At 28.2% G+C, this 27,983-nt stretch overlaps 2 protein-coding genes across 3 annotated transcripts; both read right to left on the bottom strand.

The window, feature by feature from the left end:
* Positions 1-1,429: 1,429 nt before the first annotated feature.
* On the bottom strand, positions 1,430-9,621 carry LOC123265599 (SPRY domain-containing protein 7). Of its 2 annotated transcripts, XM_044729402.1 has the most exons (6): positions 9,609-9,621; positions 3,380-3,386; positions 2,818-2,946; positions 2,462-2,739; positions 1,968-2,070; positions 1,430-1,656 (listed from the first exon to the last, which is right to left on the bottom strand). In XM_044729402.1, exons 3-6 carry the CDS (start codon positions 2,921-2,923, stop codon positions 1,559-1,561), a joined length of 585 nt encoding a protein of 194 aa, XP_044585337.1. In that variant the 5' UTR covers positions 2,924-2,946; positions 3,380-3,386; positions 9,609-9,621; the 3' UTR covers positions 1,430-1,558. The 2 variants fall into 2 exon arrangements, with proteins under 2 accessions (XP_044585337.1, XP_044585332.1); XM_044729397.1 differs by lacking the exons at positions 3,380-3,386; positions 9,609-9,621 and having other exon boundaries at positions 2,818-3,244.
* LOC123265617 (60S ribosomal protein L35a) lies at positions 6,300-7,727 on the bottom strand. The gene is made up of 4 exons (XM_044729414.1): positions 7,627-7,727; positions 6,887-7,152; positions 6,644-6,802; positions 6,300-6,376 (listed from the first exon to the last, which is right to left on the bottom strand). Exons 2-4 carry the CDS (start codon positions 7,148-7,150, stop codon positions 6,353-6,355), a joined length of 447 nt encoding a protein of 148 aa, XP_044585349.1. The 5' UTR covers positions 7,151-7,152; positions 7,627-7,727; the 3' UTR covers positions 6,300-6,352.
* Positions 9,622-27,983: the final 18,362 nt, after the last annotated feature.

The raw sequence follows: 27,983 nt of genomic DNA, 5'->3' as shown, positions 1-27,983 counted from the left end.
ATTTTTATATCTACGAAATATGGAAAAACCACCTAAAAATAAAATTATTTAATAATTCTATAAATAAGTAAATCTATGGATTTTACCCTTTTAAAGATTGTTTTATTATGAACTGATATATTGAAATTTTTAGATTTTTTTTCTTTTAAATTGAATAGTTAGTTAGTATTTTTGATAATTATTTATTAAATTTTTTTTATAATTCGATTGATTATGAATGAAAATGCGTGATTTCTAAAATTATATTTATAGAAATTACTTTACAGTTACCAAAGATTTTTCTTTACAAAGTGTTGATTTAATTGAAAGAAAAAAAATCAATTCTTAAACAAACATCAATTGAAAATATTATTCTTAAATCATTTAAATAATTTATATTTACTTTTTTTTTGTAAAAGTTTTTTCGAAAGAAATTTTTTTATCCTTTTATAATTATAAAAAAATATCATTTGAATTTTTGTAAAAAAAATGTATTACTAAAAAAAAAAAAAAAAAAAAAAATTGTATAATTAATATTTTTTATAAATATTTATTAATTTAATATTGATTTTTTCATCGATCATAATTGTATTTTGTGATTATATCATTTGTTTTAATTAGCAAATACTCATTAAACTTTTCTTTAATTATAATTAACGTGGAAATTTTTAAATTAATGTAGTAAATTAATCGAATAGTAGAAAATCAGTGGCAAATTTAATTTTAGAATTGTAAAAAGATGGAAATTTAAGGTATACAATTTGAATTAAATGACAAAGAATTTTCATCAACGAAATACTAAATCGAGAATAAATGAAAGAGCATAAAAATATGAATTCTATTATATAAACAATGTAGAGCCTAATGCCATTGATACCGTTGAAATTTTGCTTGAGCAATTGTAAATACTTTTTAATATTACAAAAATTGATAGGATTTATATTCTCCATTATTATTATTATTATATTATAAGTATATATTTATGTATGAATATAGTATAACTGTTTGATATTTAATCGTCAAATGATAATAATAGTAATAAAAATAATTGTATTGTAAAATACAAAAGTTACAATAATTATTTATATATATTAAACGTGTAAATCTTTTTAATAAATACAAATAAGTCTCAATACTTTTACTCTTTGATTACTTCCTTTCCTCTTCTAATAAAAGATAAAATAAATAAAGTATTTTAAATTATCTTTTAAATGTATTTTTATACAATTAAGTCCATTCTAATATATAACAGCTTAAAATAAAAAAATTTTTCTTATGAATTACTTACATATAAATGAAACAATGACAAATTTATCGTTACTTCATTTATGTAGGAAACTAATGAAATGATATCATTGCTACAATTAAAGTACTCTTCAGTTAATATATATGAAAATGTATTTATTTATCTCATTATTATATGTATCTTTGTTATAATTAAATAAATAAATAAATCACTAATTTTTTTATTTTTTTTTATACACAGGTTCTTATATAATGAAGTTCACTTTTTAAACTATAAATTTTATTTGTAATTAAGTAATTTGTAAACATAAATAGTAATTATAATTGAAAAAAATTAAAGTAATGACTGTTCAACCATGATTTTTTCGAAACCAGGTGCTGGTGGATGAACGAAATCTTGAAGAATTAAATCCAAAATAGCTCCATCATCGACTGTAACGATAAAATCAATTTTTTTTAAAATAAATCTCAGTATTAATTAATTAAAAAAAAATTTATATATACCAGTTGGTCGAATATTCAATTAAAAACTTTTTTAAAACTTTTTCAAACCCACAGCTCGATGGGTATTAAATTACTATTGATTCAGAGGTATAAAAATAAAAATAATTGCCAACTAGTAGCGTAGGTTTTAAATCAATAATTCATCGCTACTTTTTGTATATTTAATGAAATGGAAATTTTAACGCAGTGTTTATTATATTAGTATAATCTTTAAAATGTAAATTTAAAGTTATAATTACCATATAGGGCAGGATATATTGTACTCTTAATTCCCATTACTGGTGCATTTATATTTTTTCCGTTGATATAAAAATTAAGTTCTATATGGTCAAATGACACTCCCTGTAAAATTTTTAAATATATAATTAACTATAAAATATTATAAGTATTATCAATAAATGTACATCCGAGTTTGGATAATTCAATGCCAAATATATGAATGTAATTTATGACATTTAATTTCAGGTTTATTTAACCAAGTCAATAATCACGATTAAAAATATATAGAGCGTCTAAAAAATAATATTCATCCCGAATCATTTATTGTTAGATATTCATTCAAATTGTTTTATAGAAGATTCTTATTTTTAATTCTCAATTTTTTAAAAAATTAAGAACTTAAAATACCCGACGTTTAAAGACTTCAAGGTTATTGATTGCAAGTACTTAGATGGTACGTTTATAATTTGTAATTAAATTTACAAAAAAAAAAAAATAATTCATTTATAATTACAATAACATCGCCTTCTTGAGGAAGATTTGTAATTTTATGAATCTCCTGTTGATTATGTCTAATAAAACCATCAGAATTGAATGACCAACTGTCAGCATCATTGCCACCAACAGTTGTATTTAAATTAGTGGATCTTGTTGCTAAACCGACAGCCCACATACCGTCTTGCCTTATTTTAACTTCAAAATAGCTTTTACTTTGTACCAGTGGAACATTTGTAAGTGCGCATCCTTGTCCACAAACTCTTAAACCATTCATTACAACGACAACTTCATGACCTGTAATCATTAAACATTGTATTATAGATTATTTTTATTAAAAATATGTGTATTATATTTTATACTATAAATTTTTACCCATATGTGATGTATCCAATGTTATAGGATTAAACTCTTTCTGTGGAGCTTTTACTCCGGTAAACCCAAGGCCGTTGAAACAATTTTTTAAGCAACAAAACATCATGTTATTTTTTTTAAATAATTATGATTACGAGTGTACTGGATACAAATTATAAATAAATAATAAAATTTTGTCGTTATATCAATAAAAAATGTACATTTTGATTATTAATAAGAAATAATTAATGAAAGATAACAAATAACACATTTCATGTTCTGACAGATATTTTGTTTATAAGTAGATCATAGAAAACCAAATGTATGTATGTGTGTTGTGTATAGTCACTTATTTCAGATGGGAGAGAACTCATCTACAAAAATGGCGTTTTCTAATAATGACAGTTAATCAATATTTTTTTTTTTTTTCATTAATCATTATCTTGCATCATTTATTAACTATTGTCGCTCAAATACATAATACATTTGTATTATGTTTTAAAATTTAACTTATGGTTACAATAATTTAAACAAAAATATGTTCATTTTATTCTTTTAATTTTGTTTCTCGGTGGCGCTCATGTCAAGTTCTCGAATATCAAGTTCAAATATTTATTATTGTAATTATTCATTTTGTAGAAGTAATGATTAACAAATGTTATTAGTTATGCTAACTTTGCTCTGCTAACAAATACAATTTGACAATTCATATATCTTTAATGTTTAGTTTTTTGATAAATTTAAAAATAAAAAAGTGACTTGTTATTAAGTTTTGTGTTGTGAGGTGATGCGATCAATTGTGTCAAATATTTATGAACTATTGTTTTTTGTGATAAAAATAAGCGTTTGATGCTTAAGGAGGTCCTTTTGCCGCCAATGTAAAATAAAAAATATTAGATTATGAGTAAATTTAATTTTTTTCTAATAGTTAAGGTCCTTATTTATCTTATAGTGAGGTTTAAATTATACTTTACCGGACAAATTTTTGAAAAAATAAAATTTTTAAATGTTAGTATTTGTTTAGAGTCTTACGAGAAAATCAGACGTTTGCAGTATTTCTCGAATTATACTATCAGTCATGGATTAGATGAAGTAAAAAAAAACTAAAAATCAGATTTTCGAAATATTCAGGTTTCTTTTTTTGCAATAAAATATATCAGTTACCGAGATATTTATTGAGAAATTAATATTTAAAAATCACAAAAAATTCTCAAGTTACCTACAATAAAATGGAGTCAAAAGATTTGGCAACGTTGCGTAGCGCGCGAGCTTCAGACCATTCAATAAATTCAAACTAAACTTTAACGCGCTTATGTTTTTCATGCATACTTATTAGTTAATTTATCGTTAACAAATTTTCATAATTCATAATTGAAAAATAAAACAATAATTAAAAAATACTAGCATTCCTGCCATGAGACATTAGAATGTTATGGTTTTGTGACTAAACATTTTTAATTAATTTATTTATTTACACTGACTGCAAAAAGTTAAACACGATTAAGGTTATATTGTGCAAATAAAAATGTAAACAACCGAAATAAAGCGTTGCCAAATCACGGACAGGTTACTAACAGCTGATTTGCAACAGTCAAATTAATTTTTGTATTTAACTATTTTTTTTTTTTAATTTTCAAAATTTCAACGATTAATGCCTCATATACTATTTATTTTTTAATTTTAGGAATTTTTATGGGTTTTGTATTTTAATTTATTGAAAATTTACTACTACAGTTGTTATGACTCAACTGGAGCGAAAGGACTTCCTTAATTTGAGTGAATGATACTAATAGTAAAAGAGTCTGAAAAATAGTTAGTTTTCAAAAATAAGAATAAAAACGTTATTGTAACAAAAAAATTAAAAGATATGTACGTACGTTTCTACATGAACTTTTAAAAATTTAATCACTGAATGATTGAAAAAGAAACTTCTATACTTACATTTAAAAAATTCGTGATAAATTTTTGCCGCGTGAACAAAAGATCCTCATGCTCGTATCACGTGGATGTGACGTCCTGATATTAATGCGTGACTTTGTCGGGACTTTTTTTAAGTATGAATAGTGTCTTTTATTGAAAAATTTTAAGATGAATTTTTTGTTCGTAACATGTCAGATATTTTACATTTTTTATTGTATAAATGACACGTTATGAACAAAATAACTTTGAAATAAAAAACGATGAAATTGATATTTTCATTATCGTTTTGGACTAATCGAATTTATTTTTTTCGAATATCGCGAAGAAATTGTTTTGTTTTTTTTAATTAAAACGAAAATTTAGTTTTGAAAATTACAAAACTTAGATTATCGATAAAACAATGTTTTACGTAGAAATTATTTCAATTGTTGAATAATGTATTTAGTGATAGAATTTAATAATTCTCATTCAAACTGTGAACAACTAATTTTAATAATTTTTCTTAATACCTTACTTTCTATAAATCAATACAATTGAGTAATTAATAAATGGTAACTTAGACTGTTTATAAATTGGAAAAAAAGGTCTTGACTATTTAATGATGTTTGAATGAAAGTGTAATATTAAGTTAAAAATAGAATTATTATTAATGTTAATTGTTATTATTACTATTTAAAAAAAGAAGTGATTCAATGTAAGTTTGACAGTGAATCAAGAAAGTGCGTATGTTATTTTATTTTCTTAATATAAGAAGTTAACTTTTAATATAAGAAGTTAACTTTTGTGATTAAAGTAAAGTGTTCAGAATTTTAGCATGAAGAGCTATGCCATGGTATAAAATTTTTTTTTAAATTCAAATTAGTGTTCCGAATTTTCAAAAAAACAAAAGGCGTGAAAATGATGGATTTAGCAGTAGATCGGTGAGTTATATAATAATTTTTAAATTAATTAAGTTTGTTTACAATATTCATAATCCTTACATTGCTTATTATTGATTTCAAAAATGAGAAATGATTACCGATCGTTCTAGTTTATTAACAATTATTTGCTAATCAACTTTCTTATATATTTTTTTTAGTTTTCTATTGATTATTATGAGTAGAATAACTAATTGAAATTCTAAGAATGGAATATACATTGTTCACCTAGGATTCCCCGGTTATAGACAGAAGATATAATTGATTGCTAACTATTGTTGAAAATTAATATCACTCGGCTATCAAATTCAACGTAGCTTATTTTATAAAATTAATATCAATAATGAAAAGGATAATATATTAATTACTGAGTAAAATGTCAAATTTTCCATACGAAAAAAATTCAAGGAAATATATTTCAGCCTTTCTTCTCAAAGTCTTCTTTCTAAATAAAACCATTTCAATTTCGTTCTCTTGAAATATTAATAAAAATTTTAGCATTTTTTGAATTAACGAATTGATATTACTAATTCGATTATTATAAGACCATTGCATTCAGTTGTACTTGAATATGATTTGTTGAATAATTAACTCCAATTAAATCGTGTCAAGTATTGCTTAAGTAACTAAATGAAAAAGTTCATAATAAAAAATAAAATCTTTGAATTTAAGATCAGTATCGAATTTTATTGTTAATATTTATAACGTACAAATTATTTTCACACTCTGCTTGGGTACAACATCTGGAAAGAAAAAAAAAACAATAATTAAGTATTACTAACGATTGGTGACATTACATGATTGAAAGAAAAAAAATCTCAAGATTCATAGAATCCAAAATGTCATTTGAACAGCGACTGTAGCGATAAATTTCAGTTTCGCACGTACTATTATTACTTTGCAAAATTATATAAAGCTGATAAAAAATTTCCTTTTCAGTATAATTATTTATTATACTTTTAAGAATTCAATACCGACAGATTGATTTAAAAATATAAAAAATGACTTACAATTCTGATACGACGTCCCATGGCTGTTGCTGGTAAATTTCTCTTGAACTTAGCACGTACTGATCCACTGGTACCATGAGGACGAGTTACTTTGCCCCAGATAGCACGGACTTTAGTTTTCCGTGTGGTTTTACCGGGAACAGGTGTCTTGTTCTTGGCCTAAGTATTAAAATATTTTCATTAATAATAACAAATAATTAAATTGATTAACTACCAAAAATTAGATTTCAAATAAAAAAATACCTTGTAAACAAAAACACATCGTTTGCCGACGTAGAAGTCAGAGTCAATTTTAACTCTAGCTCCTTCAACTTTCAACAAAGCTGTGTGTTCATGTTGGTTACGGAGACCCCGTCTGTAACCAGTAAAGATAGCTTTGGCGTAAAGCCGTCCGTGCCTTTTAAAGGGCCTTTTCTTCAACGGAATGGGCTCCGAAGGCTTCTCCTTCGGTTTCTTTTCTTTAGGCGCAGCCTTGGCTTTGGGTTTTGTCACTGCAGAGTCTGCCATTGCTATAATCAATGAAACAAAAAAAATTAATTCTATTGTATAGTAATAGAATATACATTTGATGCAATTATATACTATTTATAAATATAAATATATGTGATTACATATGAAGTAAAATGTAATAATTTTGAGGTTACATATAAAAATATAGTTGAAAATTAAAAATCGGAAAAATCACAGCATTATTTTTTAATTAATAATATTATGACTTATGAGGAGTAAATTTTGATAATATTTTGTGATAAAACTTTAATTGCACATTTATAACAAAAACAAATACTGAACACGCCACATGAAAAATCACTTTAAAATCCAATCGAATCGGGTATTATTAATTAAACTTGAGTATGAATTATATTAAATATACACAAATTATATGTTAACTTATTATTAATTACTTTTATTTACGATTTATATTGCTAATTTTCAAATTTATACATTAAATAATTAGAAGAACAAATTCCAGAATGACATACCGTAAGGCTATCTCGGATAAAAAGGCAAAAAATATGGAAGAAGAGCACTTCCAGATAAAATGCAGGTTAAGTAGGCAACCAAGAAAACTGACATGTTTCAATACGAAATTAAGTTATTAGTGCAGAGTTGTTAGCTGTAGATGGCGTTAAGTGCTTATGTATTTATGATGGTAAGGTAATCTTCTAGTGATAATTGAGTCGTAAGGCGCTAGTTTTTGAATTGTAAATACTTTTTACGTTGCATGGTATAACAAGCAACAGAATGAGTACAAAATTCTCTAATTCAAATATTTAAAACATTTTACTTAAAAAATATTACAGTTTACAGTACTTAATTGTTACTTTTACAAAAAATTTTTCGGGGAAATTAATTTTTTTTTATAGAGATATTAATTATGTTAAAAAAATAGATTAGAAGAAATTTGAAATTTACCCTAAATAAATGATTATTAGAATGGATTTTTAGATTTATATGGCTATGAAGGGTTTTAACTATTTTAATGTAAATAATAACCAATTATATCCAGAAAAATGTAATAAAAGTGAAACTTTTTAAATGGGTCATTCCATAGCAAATTACCGAATTTAGAAAATTATTTTTGATATATTTTTAGATATATCGAAAGATAATTACCTGGAAATTTTTAGTTCTTAATCTCTAGAAATTTTTGAGATATGATTTTTTGAAAATTATCACAAGTTAATGGTACAGCAAGTTTAATAAATTCATAACTTCTTATTTACTTATTATAATTTTAAAGTTAAAAGGATAATTTTTTTCGTTTTGAAATGTAATTTTCGAAAAAAAAAAATGACAATATGGACTTTTTGCTTGAAATAAATTTTTTTTTTCCCTGATAAAAAAAAAGTATTGAGACAAAGAAAAAAGTATTGAAAAGTATTGGTTTTCTAGTCAATCCAATACTTTTCAATACTTTTTTCTTTGTCTCAATACTTTTTTTTATTCAGGGTTTTTCAATTTATTATGTGAACATAATTCTTTCACTAACTCGTTGGTATGGTTTTCCATCCAGATGGTTACATTGAACTTTGAAATATATAGTTCATTTTCATTTGAAGTAATTTGCTTATTAAAAATCTTACATATACGAATCAGTAAATTAAATAGAAACTAAAAAAATATTAAAATAGTTCAAGAAATAGAATGTGCAAAATTCAATAAAAAGATGTCTGGTAAAAGAACATTTTTTTGTTATTTTTTAAAAATGTAGTGTTCATTTAGTGATCTGTATACATAAAATTTCTAATAAGAATAAATTACTTTAAGTGAAAAGGTGTTTCACAATTTAATTTTCAGTTCTTACACAGAAAAAAGAAAACTCGAAAAATTACAGTATATAATGCAACGTGGCGCTTCGTGATGAAAACTGGAAAAATTACAGTTTTAGATTGTAATTATTACAGATTTTGTAAGAATTACATTGTAGAATGTAATATTTACATTGCAAGCTCTGAATATTAAATTAAAAAATTGAATTTAGAAAAATGTTATTTCAAACTGTAATTTTCTAGTTTTGATTACGACGGGACCGATTTTACATATTATACTTTAATTTTTCGAGTTTTCTTTTTTCCGTGTAGTTGAAAGAGTTCAAAATTTATAAATTTTGTTTAACGGTTTTTAATATTTAAATGATATAGATTGAACTATATTCGATGGTAAATGTAACCGTCTAGATGGTAAGTCTTACGACAACATTAATGTAAGAATTATCATATCAATCATAAAAACGAAAACCCAAAAATTATTGATAGTAAGGTAAGAGCCCCAGTAGCTGCTCATGTACCAGTACATGCTCACTCCATGTATTTGTATATCTATATTCACACACGGAAAAAAAAACTGTAGCTTAGGTCTTAGGCCTGTAGCAGCTACAGGTCTAGTTTTGTAGCTGCAACAGGAAAAGCCTGTTGCTACTACAGGCCTAGTTTTGTAGCTGCAACAGGATAAGCTCCATTACAAGTTTAAAATTTAATTTGATTATTAGGAATCAACTTATTAACGTCAATTATTAGTTTTTTACATGGATCAGCTGATAGTTAATTTGTTAATCTGATAAAACTCTTCTTACAACTAAGTTTCATAATCTTGTAAATAGTTTATCGGGTCTTTTACTTTATTGTAATATTGATCTTGGACTAATAGACGTGGTTGCATGTATTTGGAATTTTAACCCTAGACTGGTCAACGTATGAGCGTGACGCCGCGCTCAATTATATTTTTTTTTATTACATCCTCAATATTTATTTTAAAATTTTAAAATTTTTAAATTTTAAAATTATTCAAAAAAATTTGACTTAGTTCCTTGAACGTTTTAGAATATATTAATAATTTTTTCAAACATCGAAAACGTTAAATTACTGAATAAAAATTTCTTAAAAAAATTCGCGGGGCTTTCCTCATCGCTTGACCAGAGTCGTAAGTAGTTTTTTGTCCGCGGCGTTGCCGAAAACACCTTAAGTCTCTGCCTGTCAAACGTGTATGAACTGGCAACACCTATTATGAAAAACCTTAAAAATGAAATTCAAAAAACTATTTTTTCAGTATAATTGCAAAATTTTTAATTAAGTCGATTTTTAAGACTCAATCACATTTTTTTCAACTCAGAAAAGTAGTTACAACTCAGAAACCGTCTTTAAATCAGCTGACCCAAGCGAAAAAAAATACTGCAGGCCAAATATTTTTATATAAATATTATTAAATAATAAACTGTAAAAAGAGCGGTGTTAAAAATGGACTTATTTTAACACCGCGCGGTGTTAAAATAAAATAACACCGGTGTAACTTTTCCGGTGTTAAAATACCGGTGTTAAATCGGTGTAAAACGGAGTAATACCAGTGTAAAGAGGAGTAACCATTCTATTTAAAATATCAAGATTATAAATTCTATACAACATAATAAAATTTAGTTTTTAAATTAAAAAAATAAATAGAAAATATATTAAAGTAGTATTCATTATACTGACCCACAAAAAAAAAGTGGTCTGTACTTTTAACCAGACCTATCTTTATGTATTTTGACGCGCTAAATTTGAATCTGAAGTCAGTTTTGCCCGTACACCCTCAAAATTATGAGTAAAATGCAAAACAAAACCCCAAAAAAGCAAAAAATTGCGGTCACGGCGATGAATAAATTTTTGTGAACCCAGATCAAGTATGATTTTCATGTACGTCAATTCACTGAATCTAAATCTAAACGTTAAGTAGCCCCTTGATCCGTCAAAATTTGAAAAAATTGCAAAAAACCGAAAAAAAGGTAAGAAATCATGAAAAATCAAAATTATCGAGATGAAAAAAATTTTTTGGATTCAGATTGAGTATGATTTTTATGTACTTTGTTTCACTGAATTTGAATCTGAAGTTTTCTTGTCCTATTGACGTTTTAAAATTAAAAAAAAATCTCAAAAAATATAAAAAATCGAGAAAATTGCAGTTTTAAATATGAGAAAAAATCTATTAATCACGATTGTTAATGACTCAGGTGCATTTTAATGGATGAAATATGATCTTAGAATTGAAATATTTACAAAATTTTAAAATCTATAAGAAATGAAGTATAAGTAGAATGAAGAGAACGATGACTGCAGTTTTTCGCAATTTTTTGCCTTTTTTTTGGGGTTTTTTGCATTTTACTCATAATTTTAAGGGTGTGCGGGCAAAACTGACTTCAGATTCGGATTCAGCACGTCAAAATACGTAAAGATAGGTAGGTCCGGTCAAAAGTACAGACTACTTTTTTTTTGTGGGCCGGTGTAATTTTTATGATTTTTACCGAAATAAAAAAAATTGTGCCTATAAAAGTTAAGAAAAAAATGTATGACATAAAAAAATATAAAAAGTCTATGAGTATCATCCAGAACAAATTTTAATTTCGGTTTGTAGTTATTTAAATTGTTACCTATGTAATACAGACTTTGTTTAAAAATTATACAATTTTACACCTACCATTTCAATAATTAATAGTTTTATGAATTAATGAATATACTGCCCAATAGTAGTAATTTAGTGAATAAAAGTATTCACAGAGTAAAATATCTTCAACATCAAAAAATATTTTAACACCGCTTTAACACCGGAAAAAAAAAATTTACACCGGCAGCGGTGTTATTTTAACACCGCTTTCGGTGTTGGAATTTAACACCGCAAATTTTAACACCTACACTGCTTTGGACTTACTCCGGTTTTTTTTACAGTGTAGATAAACAAAATAGATAAACAAAAGAATAGCTTTATTTAAATTAAGTCAAAATTATTTCAATCAATTTAATAAGTTCTTGAGCTAAGAATATATATATTCTTGAAAATTTTCAAGAAAATAAATTCTTGTATCAAGATAATTTTCTTAATAAAAGTATTTTTTTTTCTCAGTGTACTGGTACATGAGCAGCTACTAGGGCTTTTACCTTACCAGAAAAATCTTTCCGTCGACAAGAAATTGTTGTACACGGAAAAAAATTCTAGGAAAAATTACAAATGTCACATTGTAATCCAAGACGAGACTTTTAATATCTTCACTTTCATAACTTTATATTTCAAAATTTACGCTGTTACATTGTAAAATTTTGTTTAGTGACTACTTTTATCCCCATTTTTACGATGTAAAATCGTAAATTTTGAAATGTAAAATTATGAAAGTGAAGATATTGAAAGTCTTGTCCTGGATTACGATGTGTCCATTATAATTTCTTATTCAATTTTTTTTTTTTTTTTTTTCCGTGTATGTAACTTTCTGACCTTAACTTTTTTAGTGCAACACATTAATACAGCCCAATAAAGGAAGATTACCATGTCATTAATCGATGTTTGTATTAGTCAAAGTCTATCTGTGAGTGCTTAGCGTCACTTGAGTTTAAATCAATGAACAAACATTTCACCTGTAGGACAAAACTTTACGTGTTGTGTATAACTTTTAATCCTGAACGTATTACATATCAATTAAATTAGTGGCATTCATTTGAATTGAAAATATTCTTTTAATTATCCAAAAAAAATATATGTGCAAATCGTGGTCTGAATACATATATTGTATCTACTCAATTTGATTAAAAAAGTTTATGAAAAATTAAAAACGAAATACTTAAAAAAACGTTTTGAATCTTGACACAAAGATGTGTGAAATAAAAAAGATCATAGTATTAAAATATAAATTAATGTCAATAATCCAAGTATACAATGATGCAATTTTCCATCCAGATTTGTAAAAAAAAGAAAATAAATCGTATCTTCGACAGAAAAAACAGACATTTCTGTTTCACAAATTTATAGGAATAACTTTTTAATATTTGAGAGTGTTCTTAATTATTTGTAATGTTCCAAGTTGCGTTGGTATAAAAGAAAAATCATCCTTCTATTGTTGACAACTAAAAAATGAAATTGTGTATTTTTTAATTCAATTTAAGCAAACAGTCAGACAGCATCACGAAAAAACTATTTATTTTCATTTAAAAAAAATAAAAGAGAGAATAAAAAGGGTAATATTTATTTATGATTGTTATTATTGTATAATTTTACTTTTACCGCTAAATAAAAAGAGGGTAAATATTTTTATCTCAAAGAGTTTTTTAGCTCGGTTGAGTGGCAATCTGTGATAATTTTGTATAAAGTAAGGGCTTTGCCGTACGCAGGCACATCCTCTTTCACTTTGAGGATGTGAAACGACGAGTGTAAGCGATTGGGAAGTAGAGTGTGCAAGTATCCTACGGCCATGAAGACATGTTCAGTAACACGTTCTTCTGCACATGTTACTCAATAAGGTCAGCTTTGTTACTATTTCTCCTTTCTTGCAATTTATTTCTTACTCATTTATTAACCTCTCACTAACTCCTTTCATCAATACCGTTAATAATTTCTTTAGTAATTTATTAAACCGAGCGAACTTCTATAACTAACTATACCGTCTATGTATTTCATATTTTCAGAGCTTTTATTTGTTTTATTAAAATTTTTTTATAAATAAATAATTATATACTTATTGAGAGTGTTAATATTTTTTGTTTGTTATGAGAAGTTTGTTATGATTATCAGTACGCTAATTTTTTTTTTTACGAGATTCAAAATCATCAGAAATTGAATTTCAATTAGAAAAAAATTTTTTGAGGTTTGAAAGAGAAGACCAGAAAAACACGAAAATTATAACAATTTTTTTTAGACTATTCTTTGATGATTTATTTATTGTTTTTTTATTTTTTCCCATTACAACTACAGTAAACGATGACAGATTTGTTCGAAAAAAATGAAATCACCAAACACTAAACTGTGCTTGGTAGTTAAAAGCCACAAGAATTGATCTCACTATTTCGTTTTGTCCTAGATTTTTTTTTTGTTCGAGTGGTTATCATTCATAAAAAAATTAGAATTGGTAAAAAAAATGTTAGTTATTTTATTCATTTCAGTTATTATTTTTTTAGTTTTATAACATTTCCGACAATTTTTATGTTTGGTGTAGTAAAGTTTGGACAGCGAAAAAATATCAACATTTGGAAAATCAAAAATTTTAAACATTCATGTGTTGAATAAATTGTTGTCATGAGTAAGTTGAAAGTACTTCTTGATTTATTTATATATTTTATGAAGGTATATTATTATAATTCTATCAAAATTTTCAAAGTGTTAAATTAACAAGGTATGTAGGGTCGATAAATTTAAAAAAAATATTTATTGGCTTCATCAATAGGGTATTCGAATAAAGATAAGAAAAATGTATATTTATTGCATGGTTTTAAATATTTGTGAATGACGTTAGAGTTTAATGGTTGCAGTTTATTGTTGTGTGAGATATATCTTATAAATATATTACTTATATCACACGATATGATTTATTTATAGTTTTATGAACAATAAAAACAATTTAATATTTTTTACGATGAATAAATTTGTTTATTCAACTAATAAAAATATGATGATATTTCACTTATATAGCACAATACATATCTCCCTAGATAAATCGAATATACCGGTATTTCTAGCGCGCTGTGAACACACTAGTGCGAATTAAAATTTCATAAATGTCAGTTCAGGATTTTAAGGAAAGATTTTAAGGAAATGTAAAGTTTGGCATAATTATAAAGCTTAGAATCGAATTAAAACTTACACTGCAAACTTTTATACAGCAATCATATGGAGAAAAAAAATTTTTTTCTTCTTTACGAATAAATTAAATTGAAATATTTTTGTTCTCATATGAGAACCAAATAGACAAGAATTTTTTATGAAAAAAATTTGTTATTTATTTTTACCTTAATCATTGTTCGTTAAAAAGGCATACTTTACACTCGCCAGTCATAGCTCAAAACTCAAATTTTATAGTTGGTATTAAAAAGAAAGAAAACTATAAAAAAATAGAGTTTACTTTTTTTCGAAAACAAAACTACAGTAATAACTCAATCAATTAAAAGATCAGCTAACAGTACTTAAAAAAAAAATGTGAGTATTGGAAAAGTTGAGCGAGGGTAGAATTTAAAGGACGGAATGAAAAAAAAATTCATTGCGCTGCATGGAAGGGCGTAATGTTCGATTTACAGATAAAGTCTCTCGGAAGACGAGTTGAGATAGATAGACCCACGAGAAGCATTGTTAAAATAGTAAGAGAATGGCTAGAAAAAGGACAAAAATCTCATGAGATCTCTTTTATTTTCAAGGAATGAAAACACTGTTTTCTAAAAGCTCGTAGTCATTCGTCTATGGAATGGAATTTATAAAATTCTTGTAAAGATGTCTGTTCTCTTGATGATTCAAAACTCAACCTCGATTTATACCATTTCATAAAACATACCATATCGTAAAAAGAATTAAGCGACATGAATACAAAATTTAATAGTACTGTAAACTAAATTTACTAAAGTTTGATATGTCTAATTATTACATACACAAGTCGAATGAGGGTAATATCCAAAGCTTCATATAAATTTATTAAACAAAAAGAATATATTATGCTATTGAAAAATTTTATAATTAAAAACAATAATTTCATTAAATATACTTCTTTTTCCTAACTTTCGAGCATACGTAACTTTTTAATGTATTACACTGAGAAAAAAAATTAACCTGAATCAAGAGAACAATTCTTGAACCACGATAATAATTTTTAAGAGTTTCATTGTTTTGAAGTCGGAAAATTCTTAAATCCAGTAAAATTTACTTAAGCCAATAAAAATTTCTTAGTTTAAGATTTTTCTACTTAAATCAAGAAAATGAAGTTTTTCAAAATTATTTACTTGATTCAAGTAAATTTTTTTTTCTATTGACAGAAAACCGATCTTTACACAGATATAAAAATTCACTTGATTCACGAAAAAAAAATTAGGAAAACGGTTGACCCTGAAGGCCATCCCTGCAACTTCCCGCTAATTTCATACCTAGGCACTTAAAATTGCATTTATGACGTTTTTGAGCTCTTCGAGCTCAAAAATACAGTTTATGTGTTATTTTGAGCTCTTCAAGCTCAAAAATCTCATCAAAGTTCGATGAAACATGATTTTTTTAATTTTCAAACTTCTATAACTTTTGAATGAATCAACCGATTTTCACGCGGTTGGCGGCGATCGATGAGTTGAGCTCTATTAATCAGTCGGAACAAAAAAATTGATCTGATGAAAAATTTCGGAGTTATTACAGAAAAACACTTTTTTCGATTTTTTTCGACAACGATATCTCACGAACGCAACAACTGATTCTGACGCTTTTTGTGGCGATCGATGCAGGTTTTCAAGGTTAAGAGCTGATTAGGTTTTGAGGTCGATCGGTCCAGCCAATTCGGAGATATTTAAAAAAGATGAAAAAAAAAAACAACTTTTTTTTCCACTTTTTTTGCAATTTCTCGAAATCTATTGGTCCGAATCGGTTCCAACTTACAGGTAATCTAAGTTTGGCGAAGACCTTTCGAATGACACCAACTGCGATCGAATCGGTCAAGCCGTTCAAAAGTTATAAGAAGTTTACACACACACACACACACACACACACACACACACACACACACACACACACACACAGACGTACGGACATCATCGTAAAAATAGTCAGGAAAGCTTCTTAGGGCTTCAAAACGTCGAGATCTGTTGAAACCTCGATTTTTGCAAAACGGGGTGAAAACAATAACTTCCCAATTTTTCGAAAATCTTCGATTTTCTTAGCAGGAAGTTAAAAATCTTGAACTAAGAAAATAATTATTCAGGGTTTAATAAACGTATCTAGTATTTCGACGTTCTAATTAGTAAATTGTCTAACTCCATTTTAGAGAATCTTCTATTTGTACGAAAAAAACAATTAGTTCAAAATTTATTATCACTTTAAAAAATCATTTAATATCATTATTATCTAATAGAGATATAATATTTAGGTTTAAATCATTCAAATAATTTATAATTGGATTATTGCTACATCAAAATGCTAAAAAATCACCCTCTAAAAAATAAGGAGTTAGACAAATTGCTAATTAAACCGTCGATTTGAATTTTTGAAAATAAGATGTTTGACTACCTGTTTAACTTTGATATCTAACTTAGTAAAATAGTCAGGTTCAGTAGTTGAATCGCGTAAATAAATACATTTTATGTCTATATCTGTATTTGTTAAAGATAACAAATTTGAAATTTGAATTTATATCATGATAAATTTGTTAAACAAAGGTTCTTAGAAGATTGTGTATAAGCAGTCTAATTTATACTTTGATTATTTATTCTAAACTAGCTGTTATACTCGCCCGCTCCGCTGGGCGCTTTATAGAATTACATTTTTAGAACTAGACTTGAAATTTAATTAGAGTATTGTTTTGACTTGCACAGATTTCCAATTCTATCGAATTTGCATGCGCCTTTTTTCCATGTAATTATTCTAGCTAATATTCATTGTAACTTTCAATGTGCAATCATTATAACATTCCCGTGTCTTTCTTATTATTATTATGAGTTTTACTTGTATACCGTTTTCTGGTTTTTACAAGGCTAATTGTCTCAGCTTTTCCGCATAAAGTCTTTTTTTTTCAACTCTTTATTATCAACATATGCTCCGCTCTATATTATCAACACAATCTTTCAACTCTTTTATTATCAACATATTCTCCACTCTTTTTATAATCAACATGTTCTCCACTTTTTATTATCAACATGTTCTCCGCTTTTATAATCAACATATCATTTTCGCACATAACTCTATTCTCAATGCGGCTGTGGACCGACTTGTGCTCTCTGTACTGTATTTACCCTATTCCTCACCCCTTTCTATCGGTTGTTGGAATAGTGGCGATGGGGAAACCACAGAGAAAACCCATGCCAGTACAGTCGGCTACCGGAGCGATCTCCGACGGTTGGTGTTGGAACTATTCGAACAACCGTCGGGGCTCGAACCCTCGCCTCACGACATGATACACGAACGAACTAACGGGATAATGACTTAGTCCACTCGGCCATCATGCCGCTGTCCCGTGTCTTTCTTACAAAAATGAATAATAATGGATATGAAAAAAAAAATTTGTAATGAGCATTGAAAGTTTCAGTTAAAGAAATTGCAAGTCTCATAAGTAAAGAAATCTGTCTAGTATATGAACATAACCAATATAATTAAAAAATTTATTTTAAACAAATGCCAATCGAATAGAATAAATTTAGTTACAATAAAAATTCATTATTTCTAAGTCAAAAAAATATAGATTCCGGATAAGTAGTCACCAACATATCATATACTAAATTTCCTTTCGCTTATTCTATATACATTAAGCCACACCGTCCATCTTACGGCAAGCATTTTTACAAATATAAATAATGCTGTGAAGCGGGAAAGAATAGGAGTTACGGTAATAATTACGTGAAGCGTTCCACATTCACGTAACAGGATAATTGGTAGGAAAGGATTGAGAAAGGATTGTGGAGAGGATCATCTTAATGTGAGTTTATAGAATATGCGAGAAAAAAATTATTAGATAGCTCGGACTGGGATTCGAACCCAGAATCTTCTGAGTCGGTAACCTTCTCCGAAACGCGCTGCATCTTATAGTAAAAGTATTATTCCGATCGGTTCAGTAGTCTTCGCAGTATAATCGGACAAAAAAACCGGCTCTTCATTTATTAGTATAGATTATAGTATAAAATGGTATCGAAACTTAGATAGCGCGCAAGGTGTGCCCCTTAATTTTAACCAATGATGGATCATGTCCCATTTTTTGTGGAGTTCCGACTAATGACTAACTTTAAAACTTTTATTTATTTTTATTTATAAGAAATATGTTTGCTTTTTAGCCAGCTGGCCTTGGCATAAATAAATCTATCTATAATGGAAAATTTCTTTGCTTTAAATAAAGCCGAAGAGTTCTTAAACAAAGAAGTTTTTTTGCTCTAAGTAAATTTCACTTGGTTTTTTTTTCTTGAATTAAATAAATTTTTTATAAGTGTATTCATATCAAATTTTTTTAGGGTATCAAATTATAGGGTCAAATTATATGAGGGTAAAATTTCAAGGTCGTGACACAATAATAATAATATGAGAGTCACGATAATAATATGAGCGTCAGAATAAAAGACGTATAGATATACGTAGTCCGAGAGAAAAAGATAAAGATATAACAAGTATACTATACTTTTACATTATAGAAATGTTATTTTCTCCTCTTTGTGCTATATTCGCCCTTGAGGATGTGTGCGCATGCGTTGTATTTGAAAGATTGCATTTGAAAGATTTGACGATTTTGCATTTGAAGATTCAACACCATTAATTAACTTTTTAGATGAAAAATTTCATCTGCAATTAAATAATAATCCCAACAAGTTATCAACAACTAAATTTGGAACCACAATAAATGCTATTTTTATACGATATTTGGAAAATGTTGAAAAAAAAACCTATGTTTTATATTTAAGTTACCATGCGACTTTAGTGACAACCATATCACTACAATCATTATCAGATAATGTTGTTAATATCGAAGAAATAAATCAAAAGAATATGTGACTTATCATTTGGGTAAAATTTTTTTTCATTTAAATCTTTTCAATACTATGCCTAAATCCTTTATGTACCGTAAATATTTGATTTTTTATCGCCTCTTTAGTCTCTGACATCTATTATCTATTGATTTATAAATTTTAATTTGAGTTTGCCAAAGAAGTTTTACTTCTGACATGTGTACTCCGTACACACTCTCTATTTTTAATTTTATGTGAATGGCAATTAAATCTTATTTTTGCAAAGCATGAAATTCAACCAGATAACTATGGAAAATTAACTGCAGATGCGACGAAATCGATAGTAAATTAATATAATACATAAGTGTCAATATAATTACCGTCATACCCACACTGAAAAAATATATATGCGCATATATGCTGACAAAAATACACATACGTCGCACATATAAAATATATACGCCACATACGTTTTTTTTGCCCCCGTATATGCGGCATATATTTTTTTTCAGTACGGGTATTATATAGATAATACAGGATCCATGTAAGTAATTCGTATACGATATAAATACATAAATATCCATAAATTTTTTTTTTCTTCTAAGTCAAGTCATTGCCACGTGAGAAATATTTTTTATTCTGAATGATATTTTTGATTATATGTAATGTTTCTACATAGCAGCAGTTTGTATTCGTTATTGTCAAATAATTTTATTATAAAAAGAGATGACACCATCCCGAGCTTATTGTATTAATGGTGCCGCGACCTTTCAACCGCGACAGTTCAACCGCGACATTTCAACCGACGACTTTTCAACCGAAGGACAATTCAACCGTAAGACAATTCAACCGATGACAGTTTAACTGCAGTTTTCCTGATAGATTGATCACAAAATCCACGATAAAAGGGCACAATAATCATTTTTTTTTTTGAAATAATGCAAAAAAAACTTTATAATTGTGATTATTAGTATTATTATTATTACATATCTTGAAATACAACAAAAACTACGGTGTGCCGCGTATTCGTCCCAAGACAATTCATCCCGAACAATTCATCCCTGTGAAAATTTGGTTTTCAAACAGTTTTCCGTTCACATTATATATTCTAGAAAATTTTTAAATAATTTTAAACATATAAACAATCTTTTTAAGTTTAATAATGTCGGATATCCACACACAAAAATCATGATAAATAGGCACAACACGGTAATAAGCTTATGTGTTAGTCTAATGTCGAATAAATACACACATTCAAACCATGTTAAAAGGGCACAACACGATTACCCGCCTCCGGTTGGTCTAATTTCGAATAAACACACACAAAAACCATGTTAAAAGGGCGCAACACGATTACCTGCGTTTGTGTTGGTATAATTTCGAGTAAGCACACACAAAAACCATGTTCAAAGGGCGCAACACGATGACCCGCGTTTGTGTTGGTCTCATATCGAATAACAACGTCCAAAAATCATGATAAAAGGGCACAACACAGTATAAGAATATATTCGTTTGATGATAGTCCTTTGTTTATGATTTTATAACGAGATTGACATTGATTATTAGAAATTCATTGTTGTTAGGGATAGGTAGTCGGGGATTGATTGTCAGAGGATGAATTGTCACGGGGAGGAATTGTTGGGGATGAGTTGTCTTGGGACCAATACGCAGTCGACCAAAACTACATTTCTGACCATTTTTTATATATTGAAAAACGAAATAACGAATATACAGTAATGTTATCATGGTTTTTGTGTGTGTTTATTCGACATTAGACCAACACAAATGCGGGTAATCGTGTTGCACCCTTTTAACATGGTTTTTGTGTGTGTTTACTCAGTAATAGGCCATTATAAACGCGGGTAATCGTGTTGCGCCCTTTTATCATGGTTTTTGTGTGTGTGTTTATTCGACATTAAAGCAACACAAATGCAGATAACTATGTTGCGCGCTTTTAACATGGTTTTTGTGTGTGTTTATTCAGTAATAGACCATTACAAACGCGGATAATCGTGTTGCGCCCTTTTAACATGGTTTTTTGTGTGTGTTTATTCGACATTAGGCCAACACAAATGCGAGTAATCGCGTTGCGCCCTTTTAAGATGGTTTTTGTGTGTGTTTACTCAGTAATAGGCCATTACAAACGCGGGTAATCGTGTTGCGCCCTTTTAACATGGTTTTTGTGTGTGTTTATTCGACATTAGACCAACACAAACGCGGGTAATTGTGTTTCGCCCTTTTAACATGGTTTTTGTGTGTGTTTATTCGACATTAGACCAACACAGAAGCTTGTTACCGTGTTAGGCTCTTTTATCATGGATTTTGTGATCAATCTATCAGGAAAACCGCAGTTAAACTGTCATCGGTTGAATTGTCCTTCGGTTGAAAAGTCGTCTGTTGAAATGTCGCGGTTGAACTGTCGCGGTTGACTAGTCGCGGCACCATAAAATTGTCGTGTTGATTGTTTTACATATATTTGCACAAATATCGATTAACTATAGAAATTAAATGGGTCATTCTCAGTTAAGACGTAAGTCGCTTATTGATAAAACGCGGCACGACAAAAAATTTGAAAATTTAATTAAATTTCATAATGTTTCGATCAAAACAATCATTCTAAACGTGTCTGCAAGGCGGTCAGTCAATTTATTAATTTTATCTTGTTTTATAAGAAATCAAGGGAGATACTTAATCCAGGGGAGAGACTCCATTCACTCGTTCTCAACTATATCCACAGAGTATAAGTAATGAAATAAATAACAAAATGACTGCGCACCTAGTTCGAGTGGTCCTGACTACAAAGTATAAACTCAACGACGTTCGTTTAAGGTCTTCAATTTCCGCGAGTCGGTAAACAAATGCCGATTTTACAGGAAAATAAACATGCCAGGGGACGAGACGCAAAATGTGGGGGACAAACTTAAACGTAATTTTTTTTAAGAAAAAAAAAGTGTGTGCGTGTAACCTTTACGCGCGATTGAAGTAAAACTTTTTTGGCGTTGACGGCATATATCACTGAAATGATTAAATTTTAACTTGAATAATAAATATCACATTATAATTTAATTATATTTGGTTCCCGCCTTTATTAATCCCGCCAAAATTTCTCAGCAAAAATTTCTCACAATTATTTACAATTAAGTACAATTATTTCTAAAACAAAAACATTAACATGGCCCTTTTATTATGGTTTTTGAGTGAAAAAATATTGTACAAGAAATTATTGCTGACAATTTTTGTCGCGAGAAATTTTTGCATGAGAAAAAAGAGACGGTCACCGATATTTTGCATACTATTGTCAAGATAATTTAATGGAGATTAATTTGACACTTTTCAAAAATTGATTTAGTTTACTAGAATGCAAATGGTTAAGTAATTCAGTGTCATTCATGTACAATTAACAAAATAAAAAAGCCAGAAGACTATATATATATATATATATATATATATATATATATATATATATATATATATATATATATATATATATATATATATATATCTATACTACTATATAAATCTATTGACTCTGTCTGTACATTCAATTTTTTCATCTAATTTTGTGATAAATAATCGTTTTATGATGCGCTGATTCACATCCGACTTTTTTTTTTTTTTTTTGTCTGTCTGTCTGTCTGTCTGTCTGTCTGTATGTCTTCTTATAACTCAAGAACGGCTTGACCAATCTTAATAAAAATTGGTATACAGTCAGAACACGTTATTCTGCGAATGATAGGACATATATGATGTCGGTCAACCCAGTGGTGGTTATGAAATAGGAGTCCTAATCTATATTATTATGAGATTCCTATCTATATAGTCACCCATCACGATATCTCGGGAACCATCAGACCTAGAAACTTGAAATTTGGTAGGAATATTACTTTTGCCATGTAGAGGTCAGCTAAGAACGGTTTTTAAGAAATTCTTCCCCTAAAGGGGTTTGCGGGGGCGTTAACAATGAAAAATTTCCAGTTTTAAAATATAGCTCCTATCGACTCCAAATTTGGTAGGAATTTTCTGTCAGAGATGTAGAAATAGTATATGAATGAATTTTACGATATTTCACCTCGCAGGGGATTGCGGGGGTGAGTGTTAACAATGAAAAATTTTAAGTTTCAAACTGTAGCTCTTACAGACTCCATATTTGGTAGGAATTTTCTGTAAGTGATGTATAAATCATTTATGAACGAATTTTACGATAGCTCACCCGACAGGGAATTGCGAGGGTGGGTGTTAACAATTAAAATTTTTAATTTCCAAGCTATAGTTTCCATAAACTTCAAATTTGGTAAGAATCTGCTACATATGAGGTAGAAATGATCTAAGAGCGGATTTAATGACAACCTAATCCAAATATGAACTGCGGGGGTGGGTGTTAACAATGAAAATTTTTAATTTCCGAGCTATAGCTCTTATAGGTTCCAAATTTGGTAAGAATCTGCTATATGTGTGGTAGAAATGATCTAAGAGTGGGTTTTGTGACAACTTACTCTAAATATGGATTGAGGGAGTGGGTATTAACAAAAAAAAATTTTAATTTTCAAAATATAGCTCCTACATGCTCCAAATTGAGTAGGAGTCTTCTATATGTGATATAGAATTGATCTAAGAGCGGATTTTACAACGAATCACCTCCAATGAGGATCACGGGAGTGAGTGTTGACAATAAGAACTCTTAATTTCCAAAATATAACTTCTAAAAAATATAAATTTGGTAAGAATCTTTTATTTCTTATGAAGAGATCATCTCAAAATGGATTTTAATAAATTCTACTCCTGATAGGGATTGCGGGGTTGGGTTTTAAAATCTAAAATTTTAATTTACAAATAATAACTTCCACAGACTCCAAATTTGGTAGGAATCTTCGTGTATGATGTCAAGTTCAGCTAAGAATGGATTTTCTCGAATTCTAACCCCATAAGCGATTGCGGGCGCGTTAACAATTAAAATCTCTTATTTTCAAACAATAGTTTCTATGGCCTCGAACTTTTGTTGGAACCATTTGTTTATAATGTAGAAATCATCTCGAATAGGATCTTACAAAATTCCTCCCCTACATAGGAGTACGGGAGTGATGATTGTCAAAAAATTCAGATTGTTCCTACAGATATAAAATTTGATAGAATCTCAAGAAAAATAGGAAATCACAGGGATGGCCTCCAAGGTCAACCGATTTAAATATTTTTCTTTCTTAATAATTATATTTTCTTACAACAATCGTCTCTTTGGCAGCGGCTAAAAAGTCATTTTAACGTTTCCAAAATTTTACTTTCCATGTAGCTATTCAGTCAACGGACTAAAAGATTAACATACATTTATTTTTACTGATCACTAACCGATGAATTGTTCTTTTTACGGAGGAAATTTTAATGAACAGCAAAATTCGCTGCACTTTGAGCTAGACAGATTTCAACTTCACTAATGAGACCTACAATAACTTTAACTGAAACTTTCAATGCTCATTTCAAATTTTTTTCTTCGTGTCAATTATTATTCATTTTTTGAAGAAAGCCACGGGAATTTTATATTAATTGCACATTGAAAGTTACAATAAATATTAGCTCGAATGATCACATGGATAAAAGGTAAATGCCAATTCGATGAAATTTGGAATCTCTGTAAGTCAATACAATACTCCAATTAAATTTCAAGTTTAAATGTACAAATACAATTCTATAAACGCCCAGCGGAGCGGGCGGGTAACAGCTAGTATATATATATATATATATCCATGTAAAATTTACATTGATGGTGATATATCTATACAAATTATGTACATTTATTCCACCAGGGGCGCCTGTGCATTACCTTCCTAATACAGCTGTTTTTTCGGCAACTAATTTTGAACGACTTAGGTTTTTTTTTTTTTTTTAAGGAAGTACGAGCGCTAGGCAGGGTGGGGATAGGTATCGACTCTACCGCGGTAACGGAAGAGCAGTAACAATATGATTTTTCTCAATATATAGATATACATTTAACATTGGCTAATGGCGGCATTTATTTTTCTTTTAATTAATACACTTTAATTAGTCGGGCAAATGTACATTTTTTAAAATTAAATTTATCACTAATATATTTACTTTCATTCATAAGTTTTTTAAAAATATTCACCGACAGTTTTACGAGAAAAATACAGAAATGTATCAATGTTTGGGGGTTACCCCATAAGACCAATGTTAAATTGCTCAACTTTAAAGTTAATTATTTATTTAAATGATCGGGCAATCTCCTTCAAATTTTCGGAATTTGTTTAGACATATTTAAACTTCATATTAAAAAAAAAATCAAGCCTTTTATCAAAAGTTGCCTTGGTGCTCGTACTTCCTTAATATTTTATAATTAAATGAGCATTATGAGTCGTGAACTTTTGGATTTTCCAAATTGAATTTTATAGAATGTCGCAATCGTCAGAAAATTTATTAATAATTTATTTATTACAAAAGTAATAAATAAACAAGTATACTTATTGAGATTTTCAAAAAACTTAGCAATTTAAAATAATTTTTTTAAAACTGTTGAATTTTTTATTCACTTTGCTATTCACAATTGATCCGTTTTAAAATATTGGTAATAAATAATCCTAATTGATTATAATATTTGCTACTAGCTGGCGTATAAGTCAAGATGCGTAGAGTATATAACATTTACTTACGACCAATCCAAATTATTATTTTTGAATAGCGAAAACTACACAAACTATAGTAAGCGTTACTTCCATCAGAAAAAAAATCTGAGTTACTCCCTAGTCGTGCCTAAAGAAGTTTTACTTCAAAAAAATATTATGTAATTTTAGTCGCTTGATTACGAGAATTTATTTAATTTATTTTGTTGAAATATATAATTTAAATAATCTATTTGATTTCTAAGCACTTTAAATTACTAATATATAAACAGAATCAGCCCGGGGACAAGCCAGGGGAGAGATGTTTTCGGACTTTGAGATAAAATTGTGACTAAATTAAATAAAATTAAGAAATGAATTTGAGTGACCACTTACATGAGCACGAGCTTTAAGGAGGTCCTTTCGCCATCAATGTTAAATAAAAAATATTAGATTACGCATAAAATTAATTTTTATCTAATAGTTAAAGTCTTTATTCATCTACTAGTAAAGTTTAATTTAGTCTTTACCGTGAAAATTTTTGAAAATGTTAGTATTTTTTCCGAGTCTTACGAGAAAGGCAGACCTTAACAACTTTCTTGAATTATGGTATTAACTACCGATTAGATGGGATAAAAAAAAACTCAAAATAAGGTTTTTGAAATATTCAGGTTTCATTTTTTACAATAAAATATATAGGTTGTCGTGGAATATATGGAGAAATTAAAATTATAAAATTACAAAAAATTCTCAAGCAACCTACATTAAAATGAAGTCAAAACATTTGGCAACGTTGCGTAGCGCGCAAGCTTCAGACCATTCAATAAATTCAAACTAATTTATTTATTTACACTGACTGCAAAAACTTAAACGTGGTTAAGGTTATATTGTGTAAATGAAAATGTAAACAACCGAAGTACAGCGTTGCCAAATCACGGACAGGTTAGTAGCAGCTGATTTGAAAGAGTCAAATTAATTTTTGTATTTAACTATTTTTTTTTTTTTTTATTTTCAAAATTTCAACGATCAATGCCTCATATACTATTTATTTTTTAATTTTAGGAATTTTTATAGGTTTTTTATTTTAATTTATCGTATATTGACTACTGCAGTTGTTTTGACTTAACTGGAGCGAAAGGACTTCCTTAAGAGATAATTACATTTTTTTAAAAAAATTTTTTTAAAAAAGATGATTTTTCACCGTGGACGTCTTAACTGAGAATGACCCAAATATATAATTAAATTAATTTATTATTAATACCGTGACAAAATTATTGAATTGTTCAAATTGCGTATCAATTTTTTATTGCTTACGTTATATTTAAACTGCATTTAAATAAATTTTTACCAAAGTTTTTTTGCGCCCTTAACACGGTTCGGTCGCCATCAAGCGTGGTATGCTTCGTTGCGCGGTAAAAAAGTTTAACGCTTCTACTCATAGTATATAATAGCGTTCTTGAGTTTCTTTCGCGCGCGCGTTTAATATTTTTTTTTCGCTTAGTATTTTTTTCAACACAAGCATGGCGCTAAGATTACAGCCGATTGGCTCGATACATAATCATTGAGCCGCAATCTCACTTTATATGCCTGGATAGACTGTCAGGAGTATGAGTATAGAGGTAAATGCTTGCAAACCACTCAAATCGTTGTACGTTAACTCACGCTCTAACGCTAAATTGAGCCGACTCGGTCACTGACGCTTAGCGACGCTTAGTTAACTCGGACATAAAGACTTCACTCGGTTTGTCGGAAGAAGGATGAAAAAATAAAAGGATAAACGAAGATAAAGGGGTTGAAAAAAAGCAAGAAAGTTGTTGTAACGAGAAAATATGTAGG

The sequence above is a fragment of the Cotesia glomerata genome, linkage group LG1 (assembly GCF_020080835.1).
Source record: "Cotesia glomerata isolate CgM1 linkage group LG1, MPM_Cglom_v2.3, whole genome shotgun sequence".
NCBI classification, from domain to species: domain Eukaryota; kingdom Metazoa; phylum Arthropoda; class Insecta; order Hymenoptera; family Braconidae; genus Cotesia; species Cotesia glomerata.
This window is presented reverse-complemented; position numbering and strand designations above follow the sequence as displayed.

Excerpts from the sequence above, each read along its gene's own strand:
- LOC123265599 (XM_044729402.1), bottom strand. The coding sequence starts at position 2,923 with ATGATGTTTTGTTGCTTAAAAAATTGTTTCAACGGCCTTGGGTTTACC. Across the intron at positions 2,740-2,817 it reads ATTGGATACATCACATATGG|GTCATGAAGTTGTCGTTGTA; the intron begins GTAAAAATTTAT and ends TAATGATTACAG. Across the intron at positions 1,657-1,967 it reads AATATATCCTGCCCTATATG|TCGATGATGGAGCTATTTTG; the intron begins GTAATTATAACT and ends TTATCGTTACAG.
- LOC123265617 (XM_044729414.1), bottom strand. The coding sequence starts at position 7,150 with ATGGCAGACTCTGCAGTGACAAAACCCAAAGCCAAGGCTGCGCCTAAA. Across the intron at positions 6,803-6,886 it reads GATGTGTTTTTGTTTACAAG|GCCAAGAACAAGACACCTGT; the intron begins GTATTTTTTTAT and ends TTTAATACTTAG. Across the intron at positions 6,377-6,643 it reads TGGGACGTCGTATCAGAATT|ATGTTGTACCCAAGCAGAGT; the intron begins GTAAGTCATTTT and ends TTTTCTTTCCAG.